General features: G+C 47.0%; 1 protein-coding gene across 1 annotated transcript in view; it reads left to right on the forward strand.

Annotated features, from left to right (window-relative positions):
• The window catches only part of LOC311528239 (aldehyde oxidase 2-like), a 102992-nt gene that overhangs the window by 12929 nt on the left and 66770 nt on the right, over positions 1-23293 (forward strand). The window contains exons 8-13 of the mRNA XM_084643016.1: positions 1674-1760; positions 10521-10601; positions 15922-16066; positions 17747-17839; positions 20495-20646; positions 21850-21943. Of these exons, the coding sequence (XP_084499142.1) occupies positions 1674-1760; positions 10521-10601; positions 15922-16066; positions 17747-17839; positions 20495-20646; positions 21850-21943 (652 nt within the window). The remainder of the gene's footprint in view (positions 1-1673; positions 1761-10520; positions 10602-15921; positions 16067-17746; positions 17840-20494; positions 20647-21849; positions 21944-23293) is intronic.

Below are 23293 nucleotides of genomic sequence, written 5' to 3' on the forward strand. Positions count from 1 at the left end.
TCAACATTTTCAAAAGTATCCACTAATTTTGAGTGTTCAGTTTCTGGAAGCCCAACTAAGGCCAGCTTTTCAGAATTGCTCTGCTCCCATTTAAGCACAAAGAGACCTGGCCAGATTTGCAGAAAAACTAAGTCCACATTTGGCGCTCAGCTCTTTTGGAAATCTGCCCATAAAAGTCACAAAGCAACTGGGTGCTGACCACTTTGGAAAACCTGGCCCTTATTTAAGTGCCTAAATGGAAGCTGATCTTATTTGAAAATCTGGATCCAATTGGGTGTGCCGAGCCATTGAAAATCTGGCTTTCTGCTCTTTTGAAAATGTGGCCCCTTCGGAGTCTCTTTTTAAGCAGTGTTGAGCACTTGTAGCTCCCACTGACTTGAGTTTTAGATGCTCAGGACCTCAGAAAATCAGGCCTCGAGGCATCCAAAATACATGGCCTGAAGATGTAGGTGGTCGTGATGGTTATGATCTGCCTTGACAGTCTCTGCTACCCTTATTCTTGTCATAAATAAGGCTTTAATCATGCCAAGTCTTAAGTGTGTGTTTCACTTTAAGTTAAGTGTGTACTCAAGTCTTTGGAGAATCATGGCGCAAATTGTTTACATGTTGCCTTGCCAACAAACTAGTGTCTCTCAGCCCCAGTCTTGCGTGACCACAGATAATCTTGTCTCTCTCACCAACAGAAGTTGGTCCAATAAAAGATACTACCTCTCCCAGCTTGTCTTTCAGAAATACTGACTGTGTTGAAACTATGATTATTATTCAGTGCAAGTGTAGACCATTAGGATATAGCCAGTCTGTGTGTGCTGTATGTGTTATATCATAACTACTGAAAAATATCATTATCCAGACTTGCTGTTGAGTGAGTGTCTTACATTTATTCTCAACTGATTGAAACGTGCCATGTTTCTCATCTGTTAAGAGAAGCCAGAGATCACCAGGCTATCAATGATGACATAGAGTATTATATCTGAGTTACAAGGAGAATAACAACAAAGGGGAAATCAAATGAACATATTTTGGTTTTCTCCCCTGCCACAGGTGACTTTGCACATCTGTATAGTTACAGATCCTCCATATAGTCACAGTTCCACTGACCATATCTCCACCCTATCTTGGGCCCATCCCTCCTTGAAAACTCAGCTGTACATTGGTATACACAGTGGTAAGGAAAACACTGCGTAGCCTGTTCCTGGCTGGGAGATCATACCCAAGTCGCAGAGCTGTGTCCCTTCCACTACCTTCAAAGCTGTCCATGAGTCCAATCGGAGCTATAAACACAAAAAGGATAAACTAGGAATCTGTCCAACTTTCTCATAGCAGAACAATTTCAGCCACTTCCACACAGTCCTTCTCCAATGCACTCAATAATCCTTTGCACCAGCTTCTGATCTGCTTCAGGAGTCTGATTCCCTCACTGAGGTCAGCTGGAGTTTTTCCAATGACTTCAAGGGGAGCTGGACTTGGCCCACCTTCTGCAGTGCTTTAAAGGGGACACAGCAAGAATAGTCACCCTGGATCATGGGTAGCTCCTGAACCAGTTTCAAGTGACTGGACAAATCTGCTTTAATGTAGGTAGAAATATATATATATGCAAATGTGTATTTTAAAAGAAATCACATTTCAATGCAGTCGTATCTAGAGTATTACAGAACGGCGTATTATTTCTTTAGGAAACAGCATGTTGTCAACTGAGAGGAACAGGGCAATGTTGCCTGGACAAAGAAGATGTGTGCTCATCTTCTGACAAGGGAAATCAGGTGCGTTATGGTCTTTTTAAAATTACTTTCTGTTTCATAGTAAAGTTTGTAGTGAATGAACATCTTTGAGCTGTTGTAGCTGGTGCCACATTTTCATCCGGTGGTATCTATAATGTATTGATGGGTAGAGAGTTCTATTAACTCTGTCTGCCTGTCTTAGGTATTTCTAAGGCATCTATGACCATGATATCTAAGCTCCAAATGTGGTGCATCCCTACATTGCAATTGGGAACCATGATTACAATTACAGCATGTGTAGACATGGCCACGATAATTTTGATCTAAGATTAAAGCTAGCTCCAGGATGTGTACATTGGCTACAATCATACTACCTCATTGCTGCATAGCTATACCCATAATTATATTCAAACCAGAGAATTTGAAAGGGCTTCTCTCCACCTCCCCATGATTTCAGGGTGTTTTGTTTTATGTGGAAGGAAATCGCTGTTTGGGGAAGTCTGCATCAAAGAGGTGAGTTTTAGCTTCTGATCTGAGCATGCATAAGGTAGGGCTGCATTGACCTCCCTTCGGTAAGGAGATACAGAGCCGAGGACAGGGGTGCTGGAACAGTTTCTAGCTCATTGGCACTGCTTAATAAATAATGAGAGATGTTATTTAAAGATTGTTTTATTCTTGCTTTGACTAGAAAAGGCATTGTATAAAACCAAAACCCTGGCTCAGTCTTTTAGTGTTTATTCTGGCAAAACTGCCATTGACATCAGTGGGAGATTTCTCTGAGTAAGAATTGCAGGATTTGGCTATCTGTTATCTATGTTACATCTCAGAGTGTAGATGACTGTACAGTATGTAGTTTCACATTTAATTTGCACTTGTGGCAACTGGAGTAACTGAAGAAATATAAAGATTCTCCAAATCAAACTCTACAAAAATAAAATACTTCTCTAAACTAAACATTCTTCTTCGAATGCTTGCTCATGTCCATTGCATAGTAGGTGTGTGTGCTCTCCACATGCACCGGTGCCGGATGTTTTTCCCTTAGCAGTATCCGTAGGGGACTGGGTCTGGCGCCCTCTGGAGTGGTGCCTGCATGGCGTGGTATAAGGGGCGCCATTGGCTCCCCCCACCTCAGTTCCTTCTTGCCACCAGTGACAGTGCTGGAACATCCATTGCTTTGGCTAGCGCTGATTGTTCTCTGTTCTTGCAAACTTTGCAGAACCTATAGTTTAGTTGTATATAGTTTAATAGTTAAATTAGTCACCTTTAGTAGTAGTTCTTAAAGCTTCGTTAGTCCCCAGCTGGACTTAGCTGGGGGTCGGGGCATGCCCTGGTCCCCAGGCTTCAAGCCCTGCAATTGCTGCAAGCGGCCCATGCCCACCAGCGATCCCCATAGTAGCTGTCTTAGGTGCTTGGGCGAGGGGCATATAAGCAACAAGTGTCGTATTTGCAAGTCCTTAAAACCCAGGACTAAAAACGAGTGTGACAACCATCTTAGAGCGCTCCTGATGGAGTCAGCACTCTCCAGCACCAGAGCAAAGGTCCGACTTGGCACCAAGTAGCACAGCGTCAGTGCGGAGTGCCCCACCGGCGCTGTCAATGAGCCAGCACTGTTCCCCCTCCACAGCTCTAGCCAAGAAGCCGAAGAAGACTGTGAGGGGACAATATCCTACTTTCCACAAGGGAAAGGAGAGGGCTAGGGGCAAGCCAAGACCCGCAATGGGCAGTTCAATGCTCCATCCAGAAAGTCAGGCCCCAGCTCAAGGTGAGCGGTGCAGCCCATCCTATATCTTGCCTGCATCCCCGGATAGCGACACAGGCTTCTGTCAACTTCAAGTGCTGTTGATGCCCGAAGCCCTGCAGGCAGTTCAGGAAATCCTGATGCTCCCAGTGCCACCCACACCAATTCTGGCAGTACCCAGGTCTTGGAGTAAACCCACCTTGGGATCTCCCTATATGTCCCCGCCTCAGCGGCACCATTCCCTATCGCGAGGGACGTCCCGCCACCACTTGCCCGCCCAAAGCCATCATGCTTCAGAGCCAGAGAAGCAGGCTCAGCAGAGCCCCTTTTGGTCCCTGGACCTTGGGCACCAACAGCGGGATTCAAAGCATACCTCGCCAGTAGCTGGGCATAGACCCACCGGGACATGCGCCTCCCAGCAGGAACACCAAGACTGACCCCTTGCATCACCAAGAGCTCAGTGCAGATCCCAGGACCGATCAGGGGACCGAAGCCACCGGTCATCAGCCTGCCGCTGTCGATCTCCAAGATGGGGATCACCGTATTTGGGAAGATCCTCCCGGCAACCAGCTCGTGATAACTCCTGGTCCCGCTCGATGTCCCGGTACCAGTCCGGTAGTGTAAGGCGTGGATCGCCAGTTTTCCGACGCTGATCCGCCAAACACCATTGCTCCCCATGGCCCTGACCAAGACTTTCATCTCTCTCGGACAGGTCTACCTCCTGGTGCAGCAACCGGCACCAGTCAGATAACAGTCGCCACTCTGCCTGATCCTGGTCACCAGGTAGCAACCACTCCAACTACAGCTCCAGCATGGAGCAGGATTCCCTGACTGCGGGACAGCCTCCGATGCCTGTGGTGCCGCCTACATCATTGGCACCAAAACCTGTCTCGTGGCCCCAAGCGCAGTGGCTGGTGTGTACCCATGGAACCCTTGGGGGTTCACCCAACCTTCCCAAGCTGCCCACTCAGTGTTGGGAGCCTCGGACAGGCCAGTGGTCTCGACATCCCAACCCTCTCCAGTGCTCGACACTTCGGCAGGAAAGACCCCACAGGTCCAGGAGGACCCAGGAGATCAGCCTGCTGGACCACCAATGGTCGTAGAGGTTCCAGCGGTACCAGCATCATCCTCATCGTCGCCCAATGAGGTTATCATGGAGCTCACTCACCCAGTTCCTCAGGATGACGCTAAGGCGCACCAGGAACTATTGAAGAGGGTCACATCTAATCTGGGACTTCAGTCTGAGGAATTAGAGGAGCCTTTGGACTCCTTGTTTGATGTCCTCTGCTCCTTGGCCCCTGCCAGGGTGGCTTTACCCCTTCATGAAGGAGTATCGAAAATTACCACTGCCCTGTGGCAGACTCCCTCCTCCTTGGCCCCCAACTCCAAAAGGGCCGAGCGCAAGTACTTTGTGCCAACCAAGGGGCATCAATACTTATATTCCCACTTGGCCCCCAATTCCCTGGTGGTCGAGGCAGTTAACCACAGGGAGAGGCAAGGACAACCAGGGGCTACCCCTAAAATTAAAGACTCAAGGAGGCTGGATCTTTTTGGACACAAAGTTTATTTGTCTTCCAGTCTGCAACTGAGTGTGGCCAATCACCATGCCCTCCTGCTACCATTTCAACACGTGGCAGGCCATGGCCAAGTTCGAGGCTTCACTTTCTGCAAGTTCGAGGCTTCACTTTCTGAAGGGTCTAGGAAGGAATTCTGGGTGATCCTCGAGGAGGGCACGGCTGTGGCCAGAGTGGCCCTCCAGGCAGCTTCAGACGTGGTGGACTCTGCTGCCCGCACCATGGCTTCCATCATCTCCATGCAGCGGGCTTCCTGGCTGCTCCTCTCTGGCTTGGCCACCGAGGCTCAGCAGTTGATACGGGACCTTCCCTTCAACAGCCAGGCGCTATTTGCAGAGTAGACAGACAGCAAGCTGCATGGGTTAAAGGACTCCCGTGCCACCCTGAAAACTCTGGGGCTTTACGTCCCAGGCTTGGCATGTAAGCAGTTCAAGCCACAACAGCCTCAGGGACAAGGGAGCCAGCCTCAGCAGGACCCACCTCACAAGAAGGCCAAGCTACAAGTGCTGTCCGAGCCACCCTCCGCACGCTCTGCTGAGTCAGGCTCCACCCGAAACAAGCAGGGCACCAAGTGATCATTCTGAGGGTGCACCCAAGGGCAACCAACAAGACTATACACGGGCTCCATCTTCCCCGTTTTCTTCCAGCCGCCTTTCCTTTTTCCTCCCTGCATGGACCGCTATAATCTTGGACTGCTGGGTCCTGAACACGGTGGCACAGGGTTATACCCTCCAGTTTCTTTCTACTCCCCCCACCCTCAAACCCTCTTCCCCATCCCTCTTCAGGGACCCTTTTCAAGAGAGTCTCCTCACACAGGAGGTTCAAGGGTTACTGTAGCTGGGTGCGGTGGAGGAGGTTCCTCCCAAGTATAGGAACAAAGGTTTTTATTCTCAATACTTTTTAATCCCAAAGGCCAAGGGCAGTCTACGGCCCATTCTGGACCTGCAAGACCTCAACAAGTACCTAAAGAAGCTGAAGTTCCCCATGGTCTCCCTGGCCTCTATTATCCCCTCTCTGGATCCGGGAGACTGGTACACCGCCCTCAACTTGAAGGACACATACTTCCACATAGCGATCTTTCTGGACACAGACGCTTCCTCCAATTTACAGTGGGACCCAAACACTACCAGTTTGCAGTCCTCCCATTTGGCCTGGTGACAGCACCGACGGTGTTTACCAAGCGCATGTCAGTGGTGACTGCTTATCTCAGGCGTCCGGGAATCCAAATCTATATGTATCTCGACGACTGGCTGGTCAAAGGCAACTCCAGGTCTCAAGTCCAAGAGGATGTTGTGGTGCTGCAAGCCACGTGCCACTCCCTGGGCCTTCTAGTAAACTACAAAAAGTCTACGTGAGTTTCGGTGCAAAGGATAGAGTTAATCGGAGCAGTGCTCCACTCGACCTGCACCAGAGCATTGCTGCCACTAGAAAGATTCCAGACTTTGGACCTCATTGTGGTATCCATCGAGTTGGTATCGGACACCTCAGATCTGAGCTGGGGTGCACACCTTGGCGATCTCCAGACGCAGGGTATCTGGTCCCTGGAGGAGATGATGTTACACATAAACGTCAAAGAGCTCAGAGCGGTTCTCTTGGCATGCAGAGTCTTTTTACCTCACCTGTTGGCCAGGGTGGTGAGAGTCCTGATGGACAACACGGCCTCGATGTGCTACATCAACAGGCAAGGGGGAGCATGCTCATCAACTCTGCCAAGAGGCACTCTGTCTTTGGGACTTCTGCATCAGCCACGAAATCCATCTGGAAGCTTGTCACCTCTCTGGCATCAAGAACACACTAGTGGATCACCTCAGCAGGGACTTCTCTCACCACTCGTGGTTGCTCCACTCAGAGATATCCTGCATGATCTTCCAGAGGTGGGGAACTCCCCAAGTGGACCTGTTTGCCACCAGGCAAAACAGGAAATGCCATCAGTTTTGTTCTCGGCAAGGTCTTGGCAAGGACTCCCTCTCTGATACCTTCCTCCTGTCGTGGCAGGGAGTGTTCCCTCTGATTCCTCTCATCAGCAGGGTCCTTGGGGGGAGGGATAGCTCAGTGGTTTGAGCATTGGCCTGCTAAACCCAGGGTTGTGAGATCAATCCTTGAGGGGGCCATTTCGGGATCTGGGCCAAAAATTGGGGCTTGGTCCTGCTTTGAGCAGGGGGTTGGACTAGATGACCGCCTGTTCCTGGTGTGGCCTCGTCAGCACTGGTTCGGCACACTGATGAACCTGGCAGAGGCCCCTCCCCTCCCCGGACTTGCTATCACAGGACCACGGCTGGCTCTTACACCCCAACCTCATGTCCCTCTACCTCTCAGCGTGGATGCTGTGTGACTGAATCCACAGGAGCAGACCTTCTCGGATGAGGTCCAGCGGGTCCTCCTGGGAAGTAGGAAGCCCTCAACCAGACTGACTTACCTGGCCAAGTGGACAAGGTTTTCCTGCTGGGCGTCCAGGAGTGGCATCTCCCCCTCGCACTCTTCCATACAGTCTATCTTAGACTATCTGCTTCGTCTGAGGAACCAGGGCTTGGCACACTCTTCCATTAGAGTGCATCTCACGGCCATCTCCACTTTTCACCCACCGATCCAGGGCCAGCCGGTATTTTCTCATGACATGACGGTCAGATTCTTGAGAGGCCTCGACAGACTCTTCCTGCAGGCTACGGACTCCTGTCCTGCAGTGGGATCTCAACTTGATCCTCTCTAGGCTCATGGGCCCGCCCTTTGAGCCTCTGGGTTCTGCTCCATTTTCCACCTGTCATGGAAGGTTGCTTTCTTGGTGGCAGTGACATCAGCGAGGCGAGTCTCGGAGGTTAAACCCTTGACCTCAGAACCACTGTACCCGGTCTTCTACAAAGACAAGATTCAGCTAAGTTCTGACCCCGCCTTCCTGCCGAAGGTGGTATCTACCTTCCATATGAACCAGGACATCTTCCTCCCAGTGTTCTGTCCCAAACTGCACGAGACCAGTGGAGAGAGGCATCTTCATGCACTGGATGTCCAAAGGGCCTTGCCGTTTTACCTAGAGCATACCAAGCCTTTCCGTAAATCAACTCAGCTCTTCATCACCACAGTGGATAGGATGAAGGGCTTTCCGGTGTCCTCGCAGAGGATTTCCAACTGGATCACCTGTTGCATATGGACCTGTTACGATCTGGCATGGGTCCCGCTGCCGCCAATTGTCAGAGCCCTCTCAACTACAGCTCAGGCATCCTCAGTGGTCTTCCTGGTGCACATCCCTATCCAGGACATCTGTAGAGTAGCGACATGGTCCTCTGTCCACACATTCACAGGGCATTATGCCATCACTCAGCAGGTCAGAGGCGGGGCTGTCTTGCAATCTACATGTCTGTGAATTCCTACCCACCTCCAGGGGTATTGCTTGGGAGTCAACTAATATGGAATGGACATGAGCAAGCACTTGTAGAAGAAAAGACAGTTGCCTTTTCCGTAACTGGTGTTCTTTGAGCTGTGTTGCTCAAGTCCATTCCATGACACGTCCTCCTTCTCCACGGTCGGAGTTTCCAGCAAGAAGGAACTGAGGGTGGGGGGAGCTGGCAGCGCCCCTTATACCACACCATGCGGGCGCCACTCCAACGCCAGAGCCAGTCACCTGTGGATACTGCTAAGGGAAAAACTTCCAGCACCGGTGCATGTGGTGAGCACACCTACCTCATATGAAATGGACATGAACAACACATCTCGAAGAACACCAGTTATGGAAAAGGTAACTGTCTTATCCTCAGTGGTGCAGCAGAAGGAAAGGGGGACCTTTAGGTTTTACAGTGAGGAAATTCAAGGCTGTGGTGGTTCTATGCGTTGTTACAGCACCTTTAAGATCTGGACAGTGGCAGTCAGGGTTGAACCTGGGACTGCCAGGGGGCTGGTTTGCAGCTTATAACCAGGACCCATTCATTCTCTTCTGCCATTGAAGATAATTGAATTTCCATAATTGTGTGGTTTTAATGAGGCTTTAATTCAAGAATAATGTCTGGAGAGGCAGAGAGAAGCAACCAGTGCTGGGGATGCAGTGCATCCAGAGCTTCACCCCACTGTAAGCTCCTTCCCAAAAGCTCACAGGATCCATATTCTCCAGAGGATTGTTGCTCTGAAGCGCAGGGCTTTGCAGAGAAGGGATAACCCAAAGTGAGTAAAATAGAGCTGATTTTTATGGTGTCCTCTTCTAATTCAGCTCCTGCTGAATTTGGCACAAGCACTGAGCAGCTCCATTCAGAGGAGAAAAATTACCCCAGGAAATTAAAAACCTGTCATTTTCAAACCTGTTCAGCGTGAACCAAATATTAGAGTGATGCAAACAATGAGGGAGGAACACTGAACCTGCCCAACCCACCTCTATTCAGATCTGTCAAACCCAACCCAGCCTTACAGATTCCAATAGCAACACTGCATTGTGGGTACTGTGTTGTGAATGCAAAGGTCATGATATTGAGCCATGCTGCCCGCAAGGAACATAACCCTGCTGTGCAAGTAATGACGATACCTAGCTCTTTTCAACAGCAGAGCTCAAAGTGCGTCAAAACTCTCGTTTATTCAGCCTCACAATGCACCTGTGGGCAAGAAGTGCTTATAGTCCCATTTTTGCTGATAGGGAACCGAGTCACAGACAGGCTGAGTGATTTGGCAAAAGTCGCACAGGGAGGCTGTGGTAGAGGAAGGAATTGAGCCCTCATTGCCCATGTCCCAGACTAGTACCCAAACCACTGCAACATCCTAAGTAGTTTAGGTTTGTTGAAAGCCAAATCTGGCTGGGTTTGCCTACCCTGGATATGTAACCGCTCTAGGAGATCCAGATCTTCCACAAGGCCAAATTTCAGAGCCAGTGCAGCGGTACTTGCTTTTGACCTATGACTGGGATGGATACAGACCAGTAGATTTAAGGTCAATGTTGCAATGAAACTTTTTTCAGGAGTTATAATTTTCTCTTTTCTAAAAACACAAGATGTCCAGTAAATCTTGTGTCACCCAAAGGATTGCTGTTTTGTTTGTTGTCATCTTGGATTTACCCATCAATCTATTTGACAGACATAGACTGGGAGATTATATTAATTCTGCAGTGTCTGTGTTTTTCCAGTGAGTCTCATACACCCACCACACCTGGCTCTGATGGCCTCCAGGGCACACTACAAGGGCTAGTTGTTGTCTTGAGAATACGCCTTTCAGAGAGTGGGGCAGGTGCTGGAGGTGGATTTAGGAGCTGATGGCTGGAAGAATCCTTTCTGGCATTGGGTCAATTTGTAAATGGTTTTGTTTCATTATTTATTTATGAGAATAGATTTATTTTTAGGAAATTAACTAAAGAATGTGCTTGAATTATTTAATGTGCTGGTACCTGTAGCAGTTAAAAAACTAAATGACATGTAGCCAAAGAGTCTCTGCTCTTTCCAGAAAAGTGTAACATACTCTTGACGCGCACATTCTGTTTTTTTCTCCTTCAAGTAAATATTCAAATGAAACTTTGTTTCCTTTCAGATGCATTCTGATCTCTGCAATCCTGAAGAATTCCAGCCTGTAGACCCAACCCAGGACTTTATCTTTCCTCCTGAACTAATGGTAGGAAGTGTTTTTCTTTCCTGATTTGTCCCCATTTACATGCAAATGTTGTGAATGATCCAGCATTCAGGTTTACAACACGATAGAAGTCTGAAATGGAAAAGATTGTTGGACTAAATTCATCCTCAGTGGAAGGTGACTGAGTCACACCAAGGATAGAGTGTCATCCAGTCCACTGCCCTGCCAGTGCAGGAATGTACTTTAGAGTGAATTTCCTGTCTAGGTCACCTAGACTATGTCTGCACTACCACCATAAGTCGACCTACGCTACACAACTCCAGCTACGTGAATAAGATAGCTGGAGTCAACGTACCTTAGGTCAAGTTACCATGGGCCTACACCACAGGGGGTCGACGGAAGAAACTCTCCTCAACTTACCTTACTCTTCTCGTCAGGGGTAGAGTACAGGGGTCGACTGGAGAGCAATCTGCTCTTGATTCGGCGGGTCTTCACTAGACCTGCTAAATCGACCACTGGTGGATCGATCTCAGAGCGTCGATCCCAGCTGTAGTGTAGATGTAGCCTTAGAAATGACAGTGGGCTCCACTACGTCCCTTGGGAGTTCATTCCACAGCCTAACAATCTCATAACCTAGAAGTTTTTCTTTGTATTCAGTTTAGCTTATCTGTTCTCAACATCATTGCATTATGTCAAGCCCCTTCTGAAAAACTCGGCTTTGGGGAGCCACCGAGGAGTTGCAAGTGCCCACGAGGTGTGTACAGGATAGTAACAGTCATGAAGTTACTACATAGCCCTTTGTTACACTGTAAACTCTGGGGTGAAAATTTCCACACAGCAATCTCATCCTATACACACAAGAGTCTTTATCGAACCCAGTTTGATTAACGTCATTGTGGCTGTGTTTAAGCTGTAGGGAGCCAAATCGTAATTAGAGAGCTGCTGAGAGGGACAGGAGAGAGAGGAGTCCGAGTTCCAGGGCAGAGCTGTGGTGCAGATTCTCCAGCCTCTTGAAGTACCACTTCCCCTAAGAGCTGAGCTGTGAAGGATGGCAGAAACGGACAGATGGGTAGGGAAGATAGAATCACAGAAATGTAGGACTGGAAGGGACCTTGATAGGTCATCTAGTCTAGTCCCCTGCACTGAGGCAGGACCAAGTATTATCTGACCCATCCCTGCAGGTATTTGTCTAACCTGTTCTTTAGAACATCCAATGACAGAGATTCCACAACCTCCCCCTGTACTTTGTTCCAGTGCTTAACAGCTCTGACAGTTAGGACGTTTTTCATAATGTCCAACCTAAATCTCCCTTGCTGCAATTTAAGCCCATTACTCCTTGTCCTGTCCTCAGTGGTTAAGGAGAATAATAGATGCAGTGTGTGCGGGCAGTGCAGAAGCAGCAGGATGGCGTAGGCAGTGAGCTGCTCCTTCCCTTCCCTCTTCTGGTTCCTGGTGGGTCCCGGTGACCTCAGTTGTGGTTTGTTTGTTTTTATTCAACCAGTGGGGTGCTCCCGTGCCACCCACTTCTGGGTCATGAGCCACTTAGGCCTGGTCTGTTGCAGGTCCATGGTAAAGGCAGAGGAGCAAAGGGAAGGAAGAGAGGGGTTTATTGGAGGGCCATGGAGAAGAACTAGGAGCTATTGGAGGGTCTCAGAGGGATGGAAGAAAGCCAGGAGGGAGGAAGTTTAGGCCATGCTGGGAGTCAGAAGAGAGAAGGGGAAAATTGGAAGAGCAAAGGAGGAGTGTCCACACCTAAATCAGTCTGCGCAGGCACAAAGTAGTTAGGATTGCCTTAGTTCAGAGGAGAGGTGAAACTTTAGCTCAGTTGGGGTGGGTGGCTCTTGTTTCAAATCCCAGAAGTTGTTTGTTTGTTAATTGCTTAAAATGTTCCCAGACTCTGGGCTAGTCTACACTGGCAACGCTAAACCACCTCCACAAGGGGCGTAGCTAGCAGTGCTAGGAGTGTGGCTGGTGCATTATCTACACTGGCACTTTACAGCGCTGAAACTTGCTGCACTCAGGGGGGTGTTTTTTCACCACCCTGAGCGAGAAAGTTGCAGCGCTGTACGTTGCCAGTGTAGACAAGTGCAAAGTCTGAATGTCGGAGTCAACAACCATTTCATGTACACAAATATTCACTTTGGGCCTGCCAGGCTCAGGTGTATTGTTTGATTTGTTCCAGCATTACAGAGGTGATTAACCATTATAAGGTTGGTTTGGTTTTTAAACCAGTTGATCCACAATGCATAGCTTGTTTGCTTTTTTTAATTGCCTTCTACTGTAGAGCATATATTAAGCAAGAGAAGTGGTTCTCAAACTTTTGTACTGGGGGACCCCTTTCACACAGCAAGCCTCTGAGTGCGACCCCCCCTTATAAATTAAAAACACATTTTTTATATTTAACACTATTACAAATGCTGGAGGCGGAGTGGGGTTTGCGGGTGGAGGCTGACAGATCACGACCCCCCATGTAATAATCTTGTGACCCCCTGAAGGGTCAAGGCCAAGACAATAACAGGGTTCAAAAAGGAACTAGATAAGTTCATGGAGGATAGGTCCATCAATGGCTATTAGCCAAGATGGGCAGGGATGGTGTCCCTAACCTCTGTATGCCAGAAGCTGGGAATAGGTGACGAGATGGATCACTTGATGATTACCTGTTCTGTTCATTCCCTCTGGGGCACCTGGCATTGTCCACTGTGGGAAGACAGGACACTGGGCTAGATGGACCTTTGGTCTGATCCTGTATGGCCATTCTTATGACCACCAGTTTGAGAACCCCTGAGCAAGAGGCACCTGTGTGGCCTTAACCTGATATGATACGTGTCCGGGCTAGTCTACACTTAAAACGCTGCAACTGCCCTGTTGCAGCTGTGCCACTGTAGCACTTCAGTGTAGACATCAGCTATTCCAATCGGAGGAATTCTACTGTTGGAATAGGCAATTCACCTCCCCAAGAGGTTTTTCACTCCCTGAGCGAAGTAGTTATGCCAGTCTAATTTTCCTGCTGCTCCCTGGCCTGTCTTTGAAAGGCATGTGCCTGAAAATGCAAGGGTTAAATGGACCACACCTAAAAAGAGAATAGTTCACAGTCAGCATTCACAATTTGATTGAAGGGTCTTAGCTGCAGTCAGTTTGGCTCCTTGCTCAAAAAATCCCTTGGCAAGCTAGGGAGTGGTTGAACTGCCATTCAGGATGGGGTATGTAAAGTATGTATATGACCTTGTAAAATGTGAAACCCATTAATCAGACAGAAATACAAATCCTCATAAACTGCGCAAGGACATGAAATTGACTAATGTTTTGTCTACATGATGGGGTAATGCACTCTACGGGGGTGTGATTTCTAAAGCACTTCATTAATGCACATCATTTTAATGGGTGCTTTAGAAATCACACCCCCATAGTGAATATTACCCCTCCATGTAGACAAGTCCCACCTGAGTAACAGATTGGCCTGTGCATGTGTCCCTGGCGTGAGGAGTGGCAGAGTCAGTAGCAAAAAGAACATGAGTACTTGTGGCACCTTAGAGACTAACAAATTTATTTGAGCATAAACAGTAGCAGTTGTTATGGGTTAGATTAAATCTTGTTGTTATGGGTCAGGCATGAGCACCAATTTACATTCAGAATAAATGTAAAGAAACCATTGTAACTAGTTTCAGAGTAACAGCCATGTTAGTCTGTATTCGCAAAAAGAAAAGGAGTACTTGTGGCACCTTAGAGACTAACCAATTTATTTGAGCATGAGCTTTCGTGAGCTACAGCTCACTTCAAATAAATTGGTTAGTCTCTAAGGTGCCACAAGTCCTCCTTTTCTCATTGTAACTAGGTGTCTAAAACAATAGCAGTAGCACACCCAAGACATAGTGTGATGGAAACAGATATACATGTACATGTACCCCTGGTTTAGAACCACTGCTCCATAGCACACCTGTGCAGCCCCACTGTCTCCAAAGGAGTTGCTCAGGTGTAACAGAACTGGAAATTAGTAAACAATTCCATTGACGTGCAAAATGGACAAGAATCCAGCTCACTCCCTCTCAGCTGTGTTGACTCATCATGTTTAACAGGACTAAAAAGCAACACAAAATGATGATAGTCAAAGTCAGATTTGTCTTTGAATACTAATAGATCAGCTTAGTAAGACTGTGACTTTTCATATAGTCGCTTTTCAGAGCAGAACCTCATTGGAACTGAAATTGTCCCTTGGGGACCCTAAGCCAATGATAATTCACCTGATGAATTTTTCTGGCATTCTCTTGTCATAGAATCATGGAATCATACAATCATAGAATATCAGGGTTGGAAGGGACCCCAGAAGGTCATCTAGTCCAACCCCCTGCTCAAAGCAGGACCAATTCCCAGTTAAATCATCCCAGCCAGGGCTTTGTCAAGCCTGACCTTAAAAACCTCTAAGGAAGGAGATTCTACCACCTCCCTAGGTAACGCATTCCAGTGTTTCACCACCCTCTTAGTGAAAAAGTTTTTCCTAATATCCAATCTAAACCTCCCCCACTGCAACTTGAGACCATTACTCCTCGTTCTGTCATCTGCTACCATTGAGAACAGTCTAGAGCCATCCTCTTTGGAACCCCCTTTCAGGTAGTTGAAAGCAGCTATCAAATCCCCCCTCATTCTTCTCTTCTGCAGACTAAACAATCCCAGCTCCCTCAGCCTCTCCTCATAACTCATGTGTTCCAGACCCCTAATAATTTTTGTTGCCCTTCGCTGGACTCTCTCCAATTTATCCACATCCTTCTTGAAGTGTGGGGCCCAAAACTGGACACAGTACTCCAGATGAGGCCTCACCAATGTCAGGTGTGACTGAAGCTAAACCTTGCTGAAATTCAGTCATATTTGGAAAGGAGGGCATCAGTCAGCGCGTAGCACACTGAACAACAATGGCGTACATTTTGCTAAAGATACCAGACCAAAGCCTTTCTATTATGTAAAGCTCCAGGGGAAATTTAATGCCCAGGGAGAGAAGGTGACAAAACCTCAGTTCTTAAGATGTAATCGCTTTGCTTTGGTTGGTCACTGGTCAACCATAATGGAGGGAGCCTTTGCTAGCGATTAAAGTAGGAGACTGTACGTCAAGACATTTAGGTTCTGTACTACCTACTCGTTATGCTGCCCCAGGCAAGTCACTTATTCTCTTTGTGCCTCAGTTTCCCTATCTGTAACATGGGGATAATTAAACATACCATTGTAAAGCTTGATGGGAATCTCAGATTAAAGAAACTATTTAAGTACAGGGTATTATTATCGGTTATTTTAAAGTGTTTTGTTCTACTTTACACTGGTAGACAAATACCTTTGTTAGCCCTGGAGTGCTTAACCTCTGTAATTTCCCCTACAGAGAATGGCTCAAGAACAGCAAAAAAGAACTCTGGTTTTCCATGGGGAAAGAACAACATGGATTTCTCCCACTAACCTCAGGGAACTTCTGGAGCTGAAGGCCATGTACCCCAAAGCACCTCTCGTTGTAGGGAACACCAGTGTGGGTATGGAGGGTCTGAGGGCCTCTTGTCATTGTTACTATCCAGTTGAAGTTAATGGAAGTTGCAAGTGCTCAGCACTCCTGAAAATCAGGCCTTTGGTGCCTCAAACTGGGCATCCAAAGATAGGTACCCAAAATTAGAGGCTCCTTTTGAATATTCAGGTCTGGATAACTTACCCCAGTTCACATGGCACATCAGTGACACAAATGGGACTAGAACCCTGATCTACTGATTCCATGGTCAGATGTCTATGCCCCTCCCACTGACTTCAGTGAGGTGGCTTGCATGGAGTAATGACCATTCACATAAGTAAGAGTCTGCAGGATTAGGCCTTCAGTTAGACAGAACACTACAAGGATGACAAAGGACATGGTCCACATTGAAAGGACAAGGGTAGGAACTTCTATGCATCTTACTGGGTTTCTCAATATTATAGATAGATTTTATTGTTATGGTGTTATAATTTGAGGGAGTAAAGTCAAGAGAGCAGTAGCAGAGAAGAGATCAGGATGGGAAAGCTGATGGAATGAGGGGAGTCTTGAGAAAGGCTTGGGAGAGAGCATTTCAAGTGTAGGTGTGTAGTGCACAGGGGAGAGTATTTCAGAGGTACTACTGGGGTGGGAGTGTAGGGTCTGAACCCCTTCCTTCCCAGGGGAAGTGGTGCGAGTGGGTAGAATAAGAGCATGTCTCATTAAATGGAATTCCAGACTGAGCTGTTATCTGTGAATTTGTTTACATTGTGAGAGTGAAACTGAGTCCAAAAAGATTGAGAGACTTTAATTTTCAGATCCCCCTGTGCTCATCAACAACAGAAACTTTACTGCATTTTTATTTATTAATATAGCACCCATAAAGGTGACCACAGCACTTCACAAACCGCTAAAATGGTGGGTTCTTGGGAGCTTGCAATATAGTCTAAAGGTCTGATCCAGTGCCCAGTGAAGTCAAAGTCCACTGATTTCTGTGGGCATCAGTCAAGCCCTAAATTAGCTGCATGGCAGGGCTGGGCATGGAGGATGAGGGAGGAGGTTAGCATATTACTACATATATGCACAGCTTGTTAACTCCTTTTTTAAAATATATTAGGCGGGAGGTCAGTGATGGGTGTTGCAGGCATAGGAGGTGATGTGGTAATAGGCATAGAGATGCTGGTGGGAGAAGGAAACAGAAGAGTTATGCAGCTGAGCTGAGTTGGTGGAGTGCAAGATGGAAGCAGGAAGTAATGGGAGACTAGGGAAGAGATGGAGGCAGGAGTACAATTCTGTGGGGTTCTAAAGCTGAGGTGAGGAATCTGAATGTGATATGGAAGGAGACAGGAAACAAGTGCAGGGAACTGAGGAGCTTTGCAGAGCACTAGGAGATACTTTTGCTGGCAGCATATTGATTAGACCTGGGGGGTACAGCATGAAAAGCAGAGAGTGCAGAGGGGAGGAAAGTGAGGACCATAGAATGGGAGAGGCAGCAGGATGGAGACTTTGAGATATTGGACAGGAAGAACCAGCAGGATTTTGCAACTGCTTGGCTATGGGAAGAATACAGGGAGTGTAATCCCATGTGACACTAAGGTCACAAGCCCTGGTGGCAGGAAGGATGGGGGTATGTTTAGTTCTTTAGATACATTCACAGTTCTGGAAATCTAAAACACCTGTTTTCTTCAATCTCATTATAATTTTCTATCTTCAGGACTTGAGATGAAACTTGATGGTGTTCATCATCCAGTTATCATCCATCCCACTAGGATTCCAGCTCTGCATGTTGTGAGTAATACAAACAAGGGTAAGTTTGCCTAAAAATCCTGGAGTTATGTGTTGTTAGACACCATAAATGATGAGAATCTTTGATTCACATGTACATGGAACGTTTTATTCTCCAGTAGTGCTCAGTACACTAAGACCACTATCCAGTCTGTCAGCCTACCTGCCATATGGAGAGAACAGGATGGGGAGGTTCAAATTCTGAGACTCTGCTGCCATAAATTTCTTTGTTCAAACCATCTTTCACTCATTGTTCTGCAGGAGAGGAGAATGTGGGAGGGTCCTGAGTCTGATATAGTTTTTTCTGTTGGTAGAAATCACAAGGTTCTTTCATTGTTAGTCTGGCAATGTCTACAATCTATATGGAGATGCTCATGCGTAGATCTTTGATCCAATATGCCAAAAGATTTTCTTTGAAACCACTGAGCCCTGGTCTACACTAGGACTTCAGGTCGAATTTAGCAGCTTTAAATCGATGTGAACCTGCACCTGTCCACACGATGAAGCCCTTTATTTCGACTTAAAGGGCTCTTAAAATCCATTTCCTTACTCCACCCCTGACAAGTGGATTAGCACTTAAATCGGCCTTGCCGGGTCGAATTTGGGGTACTGTGGACACAATTCGACGGTATTGGCCTCCAGGAGCTATCCCAGAGTGCTCCATTGTGACTGCTCTGGACAGCACCCTCAACTCAGATGCACGATTGTTTGCCGTTGCTCTGATGCAGGGAGGGGCGACTGACAACACAGCTCACAGGGTTGGCTTACAGGGAGCTAAAATCAACAGAGGGGCTGGCTTTACATCAAGGAGTATTTCAGGCAGGGCTTCCCGGAGGGTTCCAATAAGAAATGGTGCACCTAAGTTATTGTTCTTATTGGAACAGGGAGGTTAGTCTGGCCTCTGATTGATACATGGCTAGATTTACCTCGCTGCACCTTCTCTGTGAGTGACTGCAGTGTGACCTAGAGGAATGATTCCCCTAGACTGGGGGTGGGTGGTTGCAAATGAGTACAAAACAAATCTGGTCTATTTCTTGTTTTGATCCACTCCATCTATCTTTTACATCTTTGGCTGGCAGTAGACGGTACAGAAGGACTGCATGCCATCCACATCTCATGGCTGCTCGGCAGACGATGGTACAATAGGACTGCTAGCCATCCTCATCTCTTGCCTGCCCAGCAGAAGATGATGCAATAGGACTGCTAGCAATCTGTATCACCTGCCTGCTCACCATAAGATGGTTCAATAGGACTGACTGCAAGACTAAAGAGAATGACTTGATCAAGTCTCTCCAAATTTAGTCCCTGCGCCCATGTCTGCCCAGGCACTCCTGATTGACCTCACACAGGCGACCAGGAGCACCTCGGACATGACGATGACGGCTACCAGTCCTATTGCACCGTCTGCTGCCACAAGGCAATGGGTTGCTGCTGCTGTGTAGCTATGCAGTACCGCGTCTGCCAGCACCCAGGAGACATACGGTGACAGTGAGCTGAGCGGGCTCCATGCTTGCCGTGGTATGGCGTCTGCACAGGTAACTCAGGAAAAAAGGCGCGAAACGATTGTCTGCCCTTGCTTTCACGGAGGGAAGGAGGGAATGGGGGCCTGACGATATGTACCCAGAACCACCCGCGACAATGTTTTAGCCCCATCAGGCATTGGGATCTCAACCCAGAATTCCAATGGGCAGCGGAGACTGCGGGAACTGTGGGATAGCTACCCACAGTGCAACGCTCCGTAAGTCAACTCTAGCCTCGGTACTGTGGAAGCGCTCCGCCGAGTTAATGCACTTAATGCACTTAGAGCATTTTCTGTGGGGACACACACACTCGAATATATAAAACCGATTTCTAAAAAACCGACTTCTATAAATTCGACCTAATTTCATAGTGTAGACATACCCTGAGCCAAGTTCTCAGTTGGTCCAAGCCAGCATAGTTCCATGGATGCTGATTTACACCAGCTGAGGATCCGGTCTGTTATGTCACATCTTAATATGTAACATGGAATTGAATCTGTAGCAAAAGTATGTGATGCACCAATTTTTCCTGGAGGCACTGGACAGAGCTGTTCATAAAAATCAGACAAACTGGGATTTTATTGCAAATGATTGTTTCCCTATTTGCGTTTCACTTAGCTCTGGAATTGACATTGAAATAGTACTGATGGATGAATTGAAATTATAAGTATTTGTAAATCACTACACCACACACGTTCACACAACTGTCCATTTAATTGTCACCTTTTATCGAGGTCCACATTAGAGGATGCCTTTAATGAAAGAAGGGCTTTTTACAACCACTGTAAGCTTCCAAAATGCGGCTACAAATCTCTACTGACACAGAGCCTGATCCAACATCCATTGAAATCAATGGCATTGTTTCCATTGACAAATGGGTTCTGGGTCAGGCCCATGGGGCCAAATTCTGGAGTCTTTCAACAGTTTTTACTCCATCCTTAGCCCTACTCAGTCAGACTGCTATTTGCCTCATGGGAATTCGCTTGAATAAAGATCTCAATGTCTGGCCCAAAGAAGATTACCCTGTAGATTTGTGTGCGTGAAATATACCTAATAAAAGCTGACTATAGAAGCAATGTTTCCGTGATCAGGTTGTACAGTTGTGATCATTTAAAGTGCGATGTTCCTATTTCACTATTACAATAATTGTGTTTCAGGACTAGTGATAGGTGCTGCCTGCTCTCTGGCCCAACTCAGAGACGTCCTGATGAAAGTAGTCCTGGAGCTTCCAGAGGAGAAGACAAAGATTTTCCGTGCTCTCTTGCAGCAGCTGAAAACCCTAGCTGGAGAACAGATCAGGAGTTTGGCTGTATGTTTTCAATGATTATAGTAAACAGGCCAGCACTGAAAGTATATATCTATGATCTTCACCTATAAATCTGTAAAGCTCGTTTAGAAGAGAGCTGGCTGTCTCTGAGGCTTGACTGGCATCTCAGAGCCTTTCCATTTAGGTAACCAGTTCAAATCCAGTCCATGCTGGTAATGACTAAAAGACATTATTATCTGATAGCTTATGTGAACTAAATTGGGGCTTTTTGTCATTACCAATGGACCGGTCTCAACATCACAGTAATTGGCAGCACCCTTATTGGCAAAGAAGCCAAGGACTGAATAGGTATGAAGTTATCTTTGTCCCTCCAGAATGGGGTTTAAGTACATAGCCATCCAGGGCCTTTCACATGACACTTCTGACCATAGGTGCTGAAAAAAAATAGCAGGTGCTTAGCACCCACTGGCAGCCAGCTCTCCCTCCGCCCCCAGCACCGCCCGCCCACCAGCGGCCCCAGCGGTCAACTCCTGCTCCCTCCCAGAGCCTCCTGCCGCTGTGATCAGCTGTTCTGCAGCGAGCAAGAGGTGCTGGGGGAAGAAGGAGGAGCAGGTATGGGGCACACTTGGGGTGAAGGGGGTGGAACTGGGTGGGAAGAGGTGGGGCAGGAGGGGGGCCTTGGGAAATGGAGTGGGGGCAGGGCCTGGGGCGGAGTGGGGGTTGAGCACCCCTGGGGAAAGGAGGAAGCCAGCGCTTGTGTCAGCTACTACTGAAATGCACAAATAATAGCAGAGTTTACCAGATAAGCAGTAATATATTTGCCCACTTGCTGTGTGGAAGCTCAGAATCAAGGCATCCTTTGCTTCTCCTCATGTTGAAAGGCTTTGCATCGTTGCCTCTGACCCCACCCTTCCATTTTTCTTTAAAACTCAGTTGCCCTAGTTCTTTTGTGGCCCCTCTCCTCTGGCTGAAGGAGTGGCCATTTCTCTATTTTTGGGCAGGTCACCTACCCAAGGCCATGTTGGTGTCTTTCGGCTGTGGTTATAGGTCAGGACCTTCCATGAGCTGTAAATTAAAATGAGAGGGAAATTATCATTTAGAAAAGTTTGAATATGAAACTTCAATTAAGTTTGAACAATAAATTACCTTAACTTCTTAATATCCCTAAAAATGAGATCATGTTTTAGATCAATATTGCTATATCTGGAAAAGACAGCAATTAAAATAGCCTCTTTTTTGTTAAAGTCCTTAGGTGGACATATTGTAAGTAGAGGTTCAACTTGGGATCTGAACCCTGTCCTAGCAGTTGGCAACTCTGTCCTCAGTCTGGCATCAAAAGGTAAGATTCAGCATCTCTCTGTTATGCATCTGTGCCAGACCTGCAGGGCATCACTGTAGTGCACAATTAGCAGTACAAGTGATGGGTATCTTCACTTGTTTCCTCCAATGGTTAGTGTGAGCATTGGTAGACACAGGACAAAATTATTTTGGTGCTTTCCTGTGATTGTCACTGGCAAAAAGTGTTAGCTAATGCAGGCTGCTACGTTCCTTCCTGCTGCCAGGTGCAGAAGGGAACAAAACTGGCAGTGCTGTGAAAGTGAGGTGGAGGGGCAAGGCAGAGAAAGATGTCCATGTGGTATCAACAACCTCCCCACATTGCTACAGTGCCAGCAGCTCCCCTGCAAAGGTCAGATTGGTCACCTTTATCCTACAGTTTCTTACACCCTCCCAGTGGTTGATTTTGCTGCTAATGTCTCACCCAGCCTGACATATACCTTATTTTCATACGTTTTGAGCACCCACTACTCCTACTGAAGTCACTGGGATTATGCAGGGGAGAGGGGTCAGCACCTCTTAAAATCAAACACAAAGTATTTCATGCTGGCACCTAAAATCAATGGTCACTTTGAAAATCTTGGCCTTAATGAGTAGCGGCTTTGAACCAAAAATGTTCCGGGATAATTCTTCTGCTCATCGTGAAGTCAGATAATTTCTGCCTTTAAAGCTTACTGCACGTTAACTGTTTAATGTCCTAAATGTTTTTGTTTAAAGCTTTTGAGTAAAAAGAGGAGAGCTACTTAATCAGCTTACTAATTCGTCTGTCTATTACAGGCACTAAAATCAGCAGTATTCAACATCATACATACAGCATAGTGTTATTAGCATTTATTATTTGTATAGCACCAAAGTGCATGCTACTTAACAGGGACAACAAAGACAAGTGGAGAGTTTACAGCCTAAGACCAGATCCTGAAACATGCTGACCACACTCCCTTGACTTCCATGGAAATGGAGAACTTTAGTTTAGACCAGGGCAAGCGATTTGCAAGCCCCAGAAAAAAATGGCAGCCCCTGGTCCGAACAAGCACGTAGGATGCCATTTTGTTCTACAAAATAGTGTCCTCCAGACAGCGTGACCTCACATGCACTGCCTGGAAGACACAATTTCTGGACTATGAGACATGCATGTGTATAATTGAATACACAAGGCATGTGCTGCAGGGAGGAACAAGGTAAGCAGAGGTAAGTTAGCGGTGGCCACTGGCCAAGTTCCATTAAACTTATATATAGGAGAAAATAGTAATTCATTGAGCACTCTATAGAGAAATTATATGCACACTAAAATTGCCATTTTAAACAAAGCCCTTAGATAATTACATACATAATTAATTTATTTTGAAATGTTATT

The sequence above is a fragment of the Lepidochelys olivacea genome, assembly GCF_965140295.1.
Source record: "Lepidochelys olivacea isolate rLepOli2 genome assembly, chromosome: 11".
NCBI classification, from domain to species: Eukaryota; Metazoa; Chordata; order Testudines; family Cheloniidae; genus Lepidochelys; species Lepidochelys olivacea.